Genomic DNA, 14207 nt, shown 5'->3' with positions numbered 1-14207 from the left:
TGGTGGATTCCATAAACTTGTCCATTATTTGTCGGCTCGGCAACGTGGGGATTTGCACGTGGCAGCTGCTGATCGGATCTCAGTTGTTCATCCGTGTAGTCCATTCAATTCATTTCATTATTCAGTTCAGTTCATTTCTAAGCGGTTGGAACCAATTCCTCTGACTCATAGTAGAAAACAAGGAAATTTGATCGGATGTCATGTCTCAAATAAAACTTGTAGTTTCTCCTGAAGGAATCAATCAATTTCTTTTTTGAATTAAACAATTCCGGAAAGTATGGTTTGCGCGATCCAATCCGGATCGGTTTCATCTCAAAACCTACACTCCTGTTTTCGTCCGCACATTCAAGAAGTGACCAAAATATCACAGCTCACTTACAAAGTTGGCAACTTGCAAAATTGGGAACGTAAATCTGCGTCCTTTCAATAAATAAATAAAACATCACCACCCACCCATCAAAAATAAGACGGAATATAACTGCAAAATTTGGGACCTTCAAATCCCACACATAATCATTCCAGTAACAGCAGCAAAGGGTTAGGGATATAATATCCGTATATTTAAAGAGGATTATAAAAAATAAAAAATAAAAACAATGGCGAGGTGAGTCGAGGAATCCGATACAACTACTACATCAAGGATCTGCTGCTTCTTCTTCACCTGAACTCATTCGTCAATCAACCAACCACTTGAATCCGGAAAACAAAACTTGTTCTTTATTTGTCAAAACTCTCTTGTTAAGATAAGATAGCTTCTGGCAGTTGAATTGAAATGAAATGTGCCTCAAATGCGACTTGAATCCCTCCCCCAGATGAAACGCCTAACCCAGTCAGATACCACCAATGCCCTGTTGCGCCAGCTCACTTGTTTGCTGAATTGTTAAAATTAAACAGTCAAAAGAGAAAAATCAATCTCTGTTTATATCCAACAACCAACAGGGGATTGAAATTGAAATTTCAGCTCAACAACCAAGAGAGGAAATAAATAAATAAAAGTCACACGGTACCTTGTATAAACAGAATACCAAAGCCACTGGGAGCTGTGGCCGATCGATACCCAATCCCCAGGAAGCTGGGCTGCTGTTTGCTCTCCACCCAGAGGAGCAAATTGTCCAAGATGCTTGTACCTTCAGGAAGAATAGTAAGATTAGACAATGGCAATGTTCACAGTTAGGTTTCATCCAATCGCAAAGCATGGCTTCAGAAAAACACACACAGATTTCAATTTAACTCATACCTAAACGGGCGAAACCGATGGCGGCCTTCCCCACGGAATCTGAGAGGACCTTCTGGATTTTTCTCACAGTCTTCCATTCGGTTAAAACACTTGGCAAGGTAGACACCTTGTTGAGCAGCAACCTGGAATATGCCATTTGAGAGGGAAATGAGACATGCAAGTGGAGAGACATGCCTTCAATAAATAATATATTCAAATGTGCATAAAAACGCATGATACCTGGCCTGTAGCTGGAAGATTTTTCATCTGGGAATCCACTTTGGAAAGAGCTGTTTTGAAATCTTCAATATTCAGCTCTGCGGATCCTTTTGAAACATCCGGTGTTTCCTTCAAAAGATCAACCATATTCTTCATCTGTTTGCTCTTCAAATAAAGCTGCACTTGAGGATACCTTTCAAAAATATCATTAATCACTGCTTTATATTCCTCAACTGTGAGTGTTCCTGAATTATCCTTGTCCGCCTTTCGGAATATGGCAGCGATATCTTCCTGAAAAACAAATAGGCATTAAGACAAATTAGAGGAATGTTCACATCAAACAACTGTTCCAACATAATAGATAATGTAGCGACGCAACGGTAATTTAGCATTAGCAAATCAAAGAATTTGTTGATTATACTTCTTCACTACCTTATTAACAAGAAAATACGGAAGAACACAGATTTCCATAGAGCAAATAGAGAACCAAAGAACTGGTCTACTTATCAATTCTAATATAGAAACCAGAAATTAACTGGTTCTCATGACTCCCATGATCCCATTCCCCTTCAGTTTTAGCTGTTCACTACGTTGTAGTCATCTCACAATAGCCATTCCATGACGAGAAAAATAAATCCCACAGTTGTGCTGAACATACTTTTCCCAAATAAAAGAACGATGAGACAAAGGTCTACTGGAAACTGCAATTTTTGGCAACTTTGGTACAAAAATACACGTTGGAGAAATAACAGGGGCCCTTACCATGACTTTGCGCTGATTTATTGTGGCACAATCACCAATTGCATACACTTTGTCACATCCCTCCACTCGCAGCCATTCATCAGTTGCTAACACCCGTCGATTAGCCTGAGCATTAAGGAACAGATGGTTGTTTAATAAGAGTGACATGTACTTGTAAAAGACATATAATTGAGCTTCATAAGATTTCTAAAGACGGAGAAGTCAACACAACATCAATAAGAAGGACAAACACACCTGACCAACTTGACTCATGAAATCCTTTATGAAGGGACGCGTTCCTACACCAGTTGACCAGAGTGCCATTCCATAAGGCATGGTCGAAACTTCCCCTCCATTTTTCAATTCTTTGGTAAAGATTTCTTTTTCAGTTACTTTCACAACCATGGATCCTGTTTTCACATTAATACCATCTCTTTGAAATTTTTCTTCGGCAAAAGCTGTGATTCTTTTATCAAACCTGCAAAAACATGAAAAAATGTCATTGATCACAAAGAAATAACTGCACACATGCATTTCAGTCAGATTATAATAAAAATGCTGAAGTATATCAATGCATGCTTATCATAGGGTAATGCTAGATTAAACAACAAAATACTATTTCGAAATATATAACGAAGGTTTATATGTGAGAGATTATTTACTGACATATTCAGAATATGATCTCCAGCCTCGAGAAGTGTTATTTTAACTAGCTTTTTGACCCCGGGATACAATTTGACTAAATCCTCGTTGACGAAATCATGAAGTGCTGCAGCAAACTCCACACCAGTTGGGCCACCACCAACAACAGCAAAATGAAGAATTCTCTTCTTCTCCTCAACGCTAACAGTTGGAAGGCTTGCCCTTTCGAAGCAATCAATAACAGTTCTTCGGATCTTTTGAGCATCTTCTACTTCCTGCGTGAAGAAGTAAATTTCACGCGATGAATAAAACAACAAAGAAGCATACATCAATTAATCCTATAACCAAAAAGCTTTATTCACTTTCTTTGTCCTACTGGGAGTAGCTGATCTGAGGATCTTGATTTCACAAGAGAAAACTTACAGGAACATATTGATACATAAATGTACAAGGTTTACAAAGAAGTTACCTTCAGGAAATGGCAGTTCTCAACGACACCAGGAGTATTGAATGTATTAACATTGGCTCCCACAGCTACTATAAGGTAGTCATAATCCACAACGAACTCTTCTTGTCCATTCAAATTGTTTTCTACATTGGATCGGCAATAGATTTTCTGGTTTACTGCATCAATCTTGAGACATGCAGCTTCACTGAATTGAACATCTACAGTTTTCTGTACCCCAAAAAAAACCATTGTCAATTTATTGAACGCCAACAGTTAGAGAGAGTGATACATTTATTATCCAACCATTACCTTTCTAGCAATGTTTCGAATTGGTTCAACAATGCTGCGAGCTTCCACTGTACCACAGGTAACACTTGGTAGCAGAGGGGTGAAGGCAAAGTAATTCCGAGGTGATATGACATGAACCTCATAATCTGGATTTTTCAGATTCCTTAAGAAACTTGTTCCAGCCCAGCCAGTTCCAAGTACCACAACCTTCTTTTTCTTATTGTCCACTTCAGCTGAAGTTAGGACAGGCGAGCTGCTGGCCAGTTTTCGCTCAGGGTTTGCCTCAGCGTAAGCCACAAGGCCGCAACCACTGCATTTTGCAGCAACAGCAATGAGACAAAACCATCATATAATCATGCGAGCATACCAATAACAAAAATGCAGTTTCTCGACCTCTGAAGAGTTAGCAGCACGAGCTTTTTTTTTTGGTTACTTTTGATCTTACAGTTTATCTACAAATAAGCATTGAAAGTACAAATTTTCTTTTTCTTAATAGGAAATGGCCACGTCTTTGTTTCTTCACTACTTTTGGGCATAGTTTACACTACACAAACATAATTTATTGGTATGCTAACATAGTTTCGCCATGATTATATAGGCAAATGATATGAATCTGCGCATGGTGATTCTGCTCATAGCAACTCTATGCCTTAGGTTAGGTGAATGCAATCCAATTTCCTAAAATTTCGCCTTTCCTACACAATTTTCTATATGTATGAAATAAGTGCAAGAGATCTGATTGACTCCAGAGACTGCCAACAAAATCGGAAAGAAAAAAAAAAAAAAAAAGGCAGAGCACGTATTTTTTTCGTTACGGAATAAAACAGAGCATATATTTTTCAGCATGGTGTAAAACAGAGAACATATTTTTGAGCAAGGAAACGCAATCAAATGGAGTAATACAGCAATACTATAGCTTCTAATAAAAGTATACGCCAAACTGAACGATTTAAACATATAAGAAATTTAAAATTCTGTCCATATTCTACCGCATTACTTAATATTAGAAATCGCCCAAAAAAAAAACTAATATTAGAAGTAAAAATTTGTACAAGAAAAATATGTAGAACTGAACAAACGCATAGGAACCAAAGCAAACGCGTAGAAGATGAAAGAGATGATAGACAGAGAAAGTGAGTATACCTGACGGCGACAACCACGAGCACTTTGGGAACCGAAGGATAGTCATGGAAAGCTCTAGAAACTCTATCGAAGAAAGCGAAACCTCTCATTTTTCACTGCTTTCAAGCTTTTCGGCGCTCAGATCTACAGCCGAAAAGGCACAAAACAGAGAGAAGCAGAGGGAAGAAGAAGAGGGAAGTTAGAGAGGAAAAAACAGAGAGAGGAAAAAACAGAGAGAGAGAGAGAGAGAGAGACGCGGCTTTGCCTATAATGTAGGAATGTGTGAAAAAGAAGCTTCAAATATATATGTGTCAAAAGAAGCTTCAAATATATAGATGTCAAAAGAATCCGGAGAGGTTGGAGAACGTGATGCGTGTGTGTTTGGGAGGTTTCCAGATTTGCTCTCGAGCGCCGACTTGGAGCGCAAGGCAAAACCTTAGCACGTGTGAGGCGGGCGAGAAGCGAATCGCTTTCTTTGTACCGGTTTTGACACGTCCGCCCTGGTGGGCACCACTGATGGGCTGGACGCTGAAGAGGCTGCGTGATCAAATTGATGCACAGAGCAATTCACGCCTCTTTCTTATTTTGTATTTTTTATAAAAAGAAATATATGAATTAGGTCAAGGAAAGAAAAAGACACATTGACATCATCACATGCCACATGGCTTTCCGCCAAGCGAAAGTACACCTTAGCTGTATTTGAGAGCATATGCACCCCAGAATTACCGGAATACACCAAATCTTTTATTTTATTTTTGATACAGGCTCATTAAATTTAAACCTCGACTTTTATTATTTTCTTATTTTATGGTTTTGTGGCCTTTATTAGACTAAATCTCGAGGTTAGACGAAAAGACATTTTGACCAATTTTCTGAAACATGCTTTTCACTTTCTAAGATGTCTGCATTTGACTTTTACACCTCATAATATGTTAGATTCTGTGACGCTTTTTTATTTATTTTCTTTCTGAATGCTGGGCGCAAGAAAGAAATACTAGCTTTGTATTCATTTATTTAGACGACGTATACGTATTTTTTAGGACACTCTTTTTGTTGAGTACATGGCAGCTGTCATATTGAAAGAGAGAGATTGATGAGAGTATAACAAAATTACAATGATGGGTTTAGAAATGTGTCAAATTACAATAAAGTTTCAAAGTTTGTTGGTTGCTTTGCTTGCTGCTACTGGTTGGTCATTGGTCAACCCACGTATCATGTTCAATTACTCCAACAGTTGGTGGGATGAAATTTGCATGTGATATATAATAGGGCTCTTTAGTTTTAACCCATAAAAAACTTAACTAATTTGGAAGAAAGATAATTAATTTTGCTTAATTAATATAAAACCAAAGCCACCTAATTTTACCAAAAGGACATCCAACAACCCTAAAATTACTACATGTGCCATTGTAAATTGTAATACAGCATCTCCTCCAATGCCTAGGTAACCAAAATAAGTTAATTATGTCTAGCCCAAAAAGCATATCGCATTTGCTGTATTCCAGAATTAGATTGGAATTGAATCCAAATCAATTTGTATGAATTTTATTTCCCTATTTGAGATTTACAAGACATAATATATTGGATTATTCTATAATTTAATAAGTTCAGGTTTTTTTATATTTTATAAGTTCACTAAACATCGACTAAAATATTAGTACAAGTCGAGTTACCAAACAAGTTTGATATAAGTTGTTCTTTTTTATTTTATTTGACGGTTAGCAACAAATGTCATCACTTCCTCGTACATTCTATTTCCTTTGGAAACTTGACTGAAACTGATGGAAATGTAAACCAAATTCATAGGTTTTTTAAAAGAGTAATACTCATGCCATATTTACATACCAAATTCTCATACCACCTTATGGGGCAGATGAGGTGTACAATCATATAAATTAAAATTAATTTAATATTTTCTTTTATGATTTATTGATATTTTTTAATTGACGTGGTTGTACACCTCATTTACCATATAAGGTGGTATGAGAATGTGGTATGCAAATGTGGCAAGAGTAGCTTTATTCTATTTTTAATATTAAAAAATAAATTCATAGGCTCGTGGTGATTGGGCTTGGGTTTAGGTATCTCTTAATCGTTGGATCAAATTGATTAACTTGATCCAACGGTTAATAAATAGAACCTCACTTAAGTGTCATATATAAGACTCTCACGATAGAATTTTTGAAGTAAATTGATCCAGAAACTGGACCAAGGCCGTCCTAAGCCCAATTTCTATATAAAGAGCCCAAATGGATCGGGCTGAAGCAAACTGTTTAAGCTGAGTTTTGGTGTGCCTAGAATTTATGACACCAACATTCCTCCCCAGAAAATGCATGATAATTCACATTGATGAGAACCAATAAGTAGGGCTTTGGTTCTTGATTTGAGCCTTTGACGAGGCCGCAAACATCTAAAATTGGGATCACTATCTTGATGTGAGATTGTCCCCAACCCTCCTTCTGTGCATGCATGATGCATCAAATCTCCAACAATTCCAAAATGCCAATGTTCATGTACACGACTTTGTTGCCTCCTCCTCCTCCTCCTCCGCCACCTCCTTATCAAAAGTGCACTTGGGACCAAACGTTGAAAATTCCACCACCATCACCACATTAGCCTCCACGTGTCTCTCAAACCTTATCAAGGTGACAACTAGTCATTGGTCTAATCGAAAATAAATGTACAGGGGCATATTAGGCATTCCAAATCAAACATTTAAAAAAATTTAAGCGATAGTAACCAATCAAACATTTAAACCTCTGGATTAGTGATTAATATGTACTTGAACCTTGGTGTAATACAACGGTAAACCATTACGCAAACATCTCTCGACTGAACACCCCAAAATCCCAACGTCCCAAAACAATCAAATTTTCACAATCTCCAAAAAGCACAATCCATCTTGTATTAATATATTAATTCCATTATTAACCCTAACATTAGCTGAACCTAACCTCGCCAGAAAACAGCCATTTCTTGCCGCAATATTCGTTGTTTCTCGTCGGAGATATATCAATCTCTATCAAATTCTCTTCCTCGTGATCAACTTGAAAATCCATGCCTCTCTTTGAATTTTCCTCCAAAGCAATCTCTATCAACCCTTCTCTGTCTTCCTCTTCCCACCTGAAGCACATGGTCTCCGGCGAGTCCCAAACTCCGGTCACCGAATACCCGCCGTCCGATGAGCTATCCGAGTCCGACTCCGGGTAATACATAGACAACGAAGGGTACCTTTCAAGACCCTGAACTTGGCTTTCTTGCTCTGGTTTCGAATTCGGGTCATTTCCATTACGATCCATCTCATCTTCTTCACCTTCATTCTCTTCATAAATGACCTCTAATGGCGCCTTCAGGTTCCACTCGACGAAAAAGTCTTCAAAACAAGGGTTCGGATCAAAACCCATTTTGCTTTCGGAGTCCGTCTCGGATTGGTAGGTGAAAAAGCTGTGATCTTGAGCTTCTGGTGAAGTTGGGGTTTGCTCTTGGACTTCGGTTCTTTGAATGGAGGTGCTCGTGCTTCCCCTGTTTTCTTTGTTTTCCTCATTGCATTCTTTGCTCTCGTTGGTTTTGGTACACTCTGTTTCGAGCAGGCAAGAATTGTCTTCCTTTTCTCTGTGTTCATCGCCTTCAAATCTTTGAACAGCGCCAAGTCGTAGAATTGTGAGTAAGAGAATTCCTGTTATGGTCGGCACTGGTGAGAAAACAATTCTGATGAAATGGTACGGGAAATAGAGGAGGATCAGAGCGTAGAGAGTGACAATGCTTGAAAACAGAGGACTTGAGGTAACAGAAGCACAAAAGCTGATCATGGTTTCAGTGAATACGAAGTCGGAAATGGAATTCAATTGGCACATCATAAGACTCGCATCTTCTTCCACGAAAGATACAAACTTTCTCAAGAGAAAGCGACGAGTAGAGGATCGAATGGTCCAAATCCCATTAAGTAGTGGGAGAGGAAAAAGAGGGAAAAAGAGCCAACAGCCAAGCTTGGATATGGGGGTAAAAGAAGGCGCAGGAGGAGAGCGATGGATAAAGAGAAGGTCGGGTTATTAGAAGAAGGATTGGGTTGTGGGGTTTACAACCCTTTTTAAGTTTTTATACAGGCGACTGTTTAAATTACATTAAATTAATTTAATGAACGAGAAAATGACGACACGGAATATTATTATTGAGAGTAGGAGGGGAGGGGAGGGGAGGGGTAGTGGTGGGTGGGTGCCATCTGCCATGGTTGTGTGCTCTGTCTGTCTGTGATATGCATTTACCAAGGTGACCTTTGTCCCATGAAATCTACTGTAAATATCAACCTTAAAAGATGTTTGCTTTTTTAATTATGTTCATTCATGAATTTAATCTGTCACATTCACTTAATAATCTCATCTCAGAGAGCAAGCAGGACCCAAAAAGGTCCAATCATCGGAAACGTCAACCAGCCCTCATTAGGAGGTTCTTTGGTTTTCCATGTTAACTTTTAATTGTTTTTGTCATTTACTTTAATTTAAAACCAAGTAATCAACTAAATATTCAAAACCAAGTAATTGGATTTGGGCATATCAACAAGCATGCGTTATGGCCATATGACAATGCGTATTGTCGGTTTCTTGGCCATGGAGTTCAAACTAAGGTGCGTTCTTAGCTGCCAAGAAGCAAGCAGAAGCAACCTAAATTTAACTACTCACTAACCTATATTGTCGATTTCTCTATTCTCTTGTCACTTATCAAAGGAGGAAAGAGATATAAAGAAAGGGCAAGCGCAATGGGGTTAGGGAAGTATTTCTGTGGTTAAGAGGGTGAGTGACATCAAAGTCATATGGTATGAGAATGGCATTCCACTTTGCTCACCATGCACATGCTAGTAAAGGCTATGGCGTACCAACAATGGCTTTTCAGTGCCGAAAAAAGAAGAGGGCAACTACAAATAAAAAGTGGAGGTTTCTTTTTCGCTTTTTAGGATAGATAGAACTCTCTCTCTCTCTCTCTCTCTCTCTATCTATATATATAATCAGTCAATTATAAACAGGCCTCTCTGGACTCTGGGCTCTACCACTAAATCCTTAGCTTGACTTTCAAGAAAATAATGCAGAGTAGTTATGATTGGACTGGATGTGAAACAAGAAGAAATATCAACCAAAGCCGAAGAGTGCTGCCCTGTTTGCATTTAGGCATGTATGGGTTAATGCAGATACATGATATAAATAAATGAAATAAAGGAATTCATTGAGCGATTATAATCATCCAGACTCAGAGATCCAGAGAGAGAAAGAGGACGAAACAATATTCATTTTCCATTCTATTTCCAAACAATGCTTTGAATTTTAGCTAGCCCACCCACTAAAAAATTCCTAATTCCGGCCTTGCTTTGAACTATTCTTCTACTGGTATGGTATGAAACGGAAAATGAAACGACAGTGGAGCTGCTTCTAGACAGGAAACCATGCTATAAAGGCAAAATTGATGTGCGTTGTTAGTTGTGGCAGACAACGAATCTAACCACCACACACCACACTCCCTCCCCCCCGCCCCCCCAAAAATCATTGTTCAAAAGCCAAATGGATCACAAAAACTTTCAGAAGGCCTCATCACATGGTTTGGGACCCTTCAATGTCAACACACCAAGCGACCTCGTCAGCTATGGCCGGTCCCTAAACTGTTGTCCAATGCATGTGCTGTATTGCTTAACCCTAAAGTCATCACTCATCACCATGTGAAAACTGGAAAGCTCAAATCGTTATCCGAGCACAGATTTACATGCTGGGATAAATTATCAGGAAAACAAGTGTCAAAACAAGCAGAGTCCTTCAATTAGCTAATTTCCCACCGCAAGCATGCAACGTAACTACAATGTTATAACATGATTGTATGATTAACTGTTAATGAACATAAGTGTCATTGATCATTCAGTCAGAAAATAAGGGCACTAGGTGAAGAACCAAAATGCTGTCATATACAAACCAGAGTAGAATAGATACAACTAGTTCAAGTCCCGCACTCCCTCCCTCTCCCTTCAAATCTTAATAGGATTTCTTTCATATATCCGAAAACAAAAAAAGGATCAAAGAAAGGAGAGCTGGTCCTATCATCCTACGCAACGATGGAAGATCACGCTTACAAGAGGCAGCAGTTCATGAAACCTGATCTGTCTTCCAGTTCTTCCCCTTTCATGAATAATCCAACTTGGGGGGTACCCTATGGCGTCAAAAGAAGGACCGTCAAATCTGTACAGAGATCAGTAGTACCTCGGACCAGGTTGGGGATAGCCTCCAGGATATGCAGTGTTAACAGGAGAATTTCCATATGGAGGTCTAGGAGCTGGAGTTCCAAAAGGTAAGCCTGAACCGTAGCCAATTAAACAATAAGCATAATATAAATATTCTAAAGATACATGTAACGATAATTTATAATGAAGCTACCTCCATATGCAGGTGGGGAAGGACTGGGAAGAAATGTGGGTGCTCTTGGATCCTGAGGAGCTGCAGCTCTCGGATATCCAAGATTATTGCCTGTGAATGAAGTCATTGCACTTCCTGCCAGCGAGGGTACAATCGTACTACTACTGTAGGGGTTAGTGGCAGCAACAAAAGTGGTACTATTGCGTTCGATATTTTGCCTGCTGTGGGGTTCACCTGGCCCATAACTCTGGTAAGGATCTGTAACACCACCGCAACTGCCAAAGTAGCCAGAATAAGATCCATAAGGAGTAACAGCCCCAGGTACAGGCCGACGCGGCAGCAGAGTTGGCATAGTAAATCGCTGCATAGGACTTTCCCCATAATTTGGTGAAAAGTTAGGAACATAGCTTCTAACAGAATACGGTGAAGAGGGCTGCACAGGACTTTCCCCATAATTTGGTGAAATTAAAAAACCAGGGCCAACAGAATATAGTGAAGAGTTATTCGAGTTCTTCCAATCAGATTTACATGCAAGTGACTGCTTCATCTCATCCAAATATCTCTCTGACTCTTCTCTGTTGAATTCTACAAACATAACCTTATAGAAGAAAACAAGAATTAGCCACAAACATAAAAAGTGCAATAACAGTGTCCTGTGTGCGAATAGTTTACCTGATCAAAAAACTCATCTGAACCAGGCACATCCTTGCTGACAGGTAAAATAAAATTGGCTGCCAAAAACATTATACGGGTCTCAGTAAAAACACAGACATAAATATTAGACTAACAAAATTGGTGAAGGCACACCATTACCTAACATATTATTTACTGCATCAGCAGGTACTTCCTTTCCCATTTCTTTCGCTCTTTTCTTAGAACGAACATTTAGCTCTTCGGGGCTTGGAAACACCACAACAGCAATCTGAAATAGAAAATTATCCATATAGATTAAACAAGCTAAATACAAATCTTGCCATATAAATTTATCATGGACGGGTAGCAACCTTTCGGAAGAGAGCAAATGATTTAAGTTTACGGTTACGAGCACTCTTGTACACATTTGTCTGATCAATAATGTAATTACGAGGTGTGGTGGCTGCTCTGGGTAAAATGATGTTAAAAATTTCAGTTGCTCGATTCATCAGACAAACAAACCGTTCCCCATAATTGTTCCTACGCAAAAGCCCTGGCACCTGCACACAGTTTCACATTCTGCAATGAAATACTGATCGATAAAACAAACACCACTAGAAGCTATAGCAGGTACATTAGAATGGTGATAATGGAACCAAACAAAGAACATAAAACAACCATACCCACCTTCATTTGATCGAGAACTAAATTTGTTCCAAGCAAAACATAACGCTTCTCAGGGTGCTCTGTCACCCAATTTTCGGCCCAAGTTGTTTTGCCAGACCCAGGCAAACCTACCATCATAACCACCTCACAGTCCCTCGGGTCAGAAAAAAGGGGTCCAATAACTGCATTTCCATCCTCCAGTGCAGACACCCAAGGCTTGAAACCCTCTTCAGCAACAAGGCCATCTTCAACACTGAACTGCAACTCCACCACCACATTTTTCAACAAAACATGTGGGAAAACCGCTGATTGCGATGGCATCTTCCTCTCCGGCGAATCCGCCACTGAAAGACCCAAAGCAGAAACATCAAAGTACGTTGCTCTACCCAACCATTTTCCATTCTTGGAGAAACCAATGGAAGCCATAGATTTATCTTCAAGATTGACAGAACAAACAATGGTATCGCCGAGCCCGAACTTCTCACCATAATCTGAAAACTTGCCACCATGTGAGAATGTTCCTGTGCCCCCATACCCAAAGCTGTACGCTGTCTCCCCAAGGTTTCCAACTGCTTCGTCCCCTCGAGAAATTCCAAGGCGGCATAGATTCTGTCGATCAGGAGCAGTGTCCTCCATATCAACAGACTGCAAAGATACGACCTTGCAACCAAAACAGTACTTCCCTCCAGCTATACCCACATTCGCTCGAGCGCCAGACCAGCAGTAAGCAAAGCCCTGCTCGTGAAGTGCATATCCTTTAAGCTCATCGCCTTCGATTATAAAATCTTAACGCAAGAAAACAATTCACATCATCAATCACAGAAAACATTGGTTTCAGGGTTTAGGTTTCACGCTACATTCACTAAATTCGAAATAAGAACCAGGAAATTCAAATACCAAGGGCACAATCGGCACGATTGAGAGCCACGCGTTGCTTCCGGCTCGATTCTGAACAAGACGAGAAAGACGGCACGTCATCGTCGACCTTGGTCTTCTTCGAGGCCTCCTGATGTTCGTCTTCACTAGGAGCTACGCGTTTCGTTGACGCCATTAGAAAGAGAAAACTATAAACAGATGCAAAGAGAGATAAAACGCGCGAAATGTAATGGTCAAGTGTTTATGAACTTATGATCATGAGATTATTGGCTAAAGACATTTGTATTTATATGGAATTATATAAGGTGATGGAAATTCAGGGGCCTAGATTTTCAACCGACTTTTGAAGTTGGGTTGGTTCATATTTGGACTGTGTTTGTGTTCCGGACTGCATATTGTATTTGGGCCTCGCATTCATAAGAATCAAATTTTATTTGACCCAACAAAAATCAAATTTTAAATATTAAACTTCCCTCCTTCCTTTCTCTTATCTATTTTCATTCATATCTTTTTGGGGGCAAGGGTTTTTATTTCAAATTTCATAAACAACAGTTATGATAGAAAAATGTAAAGAAATGGACTCTCTTTTTATCTTTTTAATCGAAAATAAACAAGTACTTAATTGTTCATACTCATCGTTTTACCGAATTCTCATATCTAAAAAATCCCATTTGTTAAACGAAAAATTTCATTCAATTAACCAAAAAGCTATTTCCTTTTGAAAATGCAGAAAAGAGGACAACAGTTGGAGACAAGCGGACAATCAATACTGCTATATTTTTGCCATGCTAAGGGAAAATGTAAACTGTATTTAATACTAGATATTTAACGCAAAGCGTTATGGAATTAGATTGGAATTCCAAATGTAACCACTTGAGCAGCTAAAGTTTAGGCATTCAAACCAGCCCTGCTTTCTAAATATAAGGAAAGACATTTGCAGGAGGATTTTAATTTGAACAGCTAAAATTTA

The 14207-nt window shown here is 39.1% G+C and overlaps 3 protein-coding genes across 4 annotated transcripts; all 3 read right to left on the bottom strand.

Moving 5' to 3' along the window:
- Positions 1-391: 391 nt before the first annotated feature.
- Positions 392-4981, bottom strand: LOC117624967 (external alternative NAD(P)H-ubiquinone oxidoreductase B3, mitochondrial). Its single transcript, XM_034356511.1, has 10 exons — positions 4698-4981; positions 3576-3864; positions 3288-3494; positions 2843-3093; positions 2432-2654; positions 2198-2302; positions 1457-1726; positions 1238-1359; positions 1008-1127; positions 392-872 (listed from the first exon to the last, which is right to left on the bottom strand). The coding sequence occupies exons 1-10, from the start codon at positions 4784-4786 to the stop codon at positions 785-787; spliced, it is 1764 nt and encodes a 587-aa protein (XP_034212402.1). The 5' UTR covers positions 4787-4981; the 3' UTR covers positions 392-784.
- Positions 4982-6831: 1850 nt separating this feature from the next.
- Positions 6832-8765, bottom strand: LOC117624993. The gene is made up of 2 exons (XM_034356544.1): positions 7631-8765; positions 6832-7312 (listed from the first exon to the last, which is right to left on the bottom strand). The coding sequence occupies exons 1-2, from the start codon at positions 8531-8533 to the stop codon at positions 7307-7309; spliced, it is 909 nt and encodes a 302-aa protein (XP_034212435.1). The 5' UTR covers positions 8534-8765; the 3' UTR covers positions 6832-7306.
- A 1768-nt stretch (positions 8766-10533) lies between these two features.
- On the bottom strand, positions 10534-13469 carry LOC117623831 (heterogeneous nuclear ribonucleoprotein U-like protein 1). Of its 2 annotated transcripts, none has more exons than XM_034354828.1 (7): positions 13259-13469; positions 12383-13146; positions 12067-12255; positions 11876-11984; positions 11735-11793; positions 11084-11660; positions 10534-11003 (listed from the first exon to the last, which is right to left on the bottom strand). In XM_034354828.1, the coding sequence occupies exons 1-7, from the start codon at positions 13410-13412 to the stop codon at positions 10900-10902; spliced, it is 1956 nt and encodes a 651-aa protein (XP_034210719.1). In that variant the 5' UTR covers positions 13413-13469; the 3' UTR covers positions 10534-10899. The 2 variants fall into 2 exon arrangements, with proteins under 2 accessions (XP_034210719.1, XP_034210720.1); XM_034354829.1 differs by having other exon boundaries at positions 10596-11003; positions 12383-13096; positions 13259-13438.
- Between the last annotated feature and the right edge of the window lie 738 nt (positions 13470-14207).

Source organism: Prunus dulcis, chromosome 4, assembly GCF_902201215.1.
Source record: "Prunus dulcis chromosome 4, ALMONDv2, whole genome shotgun sequence".
In the NCBI taxonomy this organism is placed as follows: domain Eukaryota; kingdom Viridiplantae; phylum Streptophyta; class Magnoliopsida; order Rosales; family Rosaceae; genus Prunus; species Prunus dulcis.
Note: the sequence above shows the minus strand (reverse complement) of the source record. Positions and strands in the feature narration are given on the sequence as shown.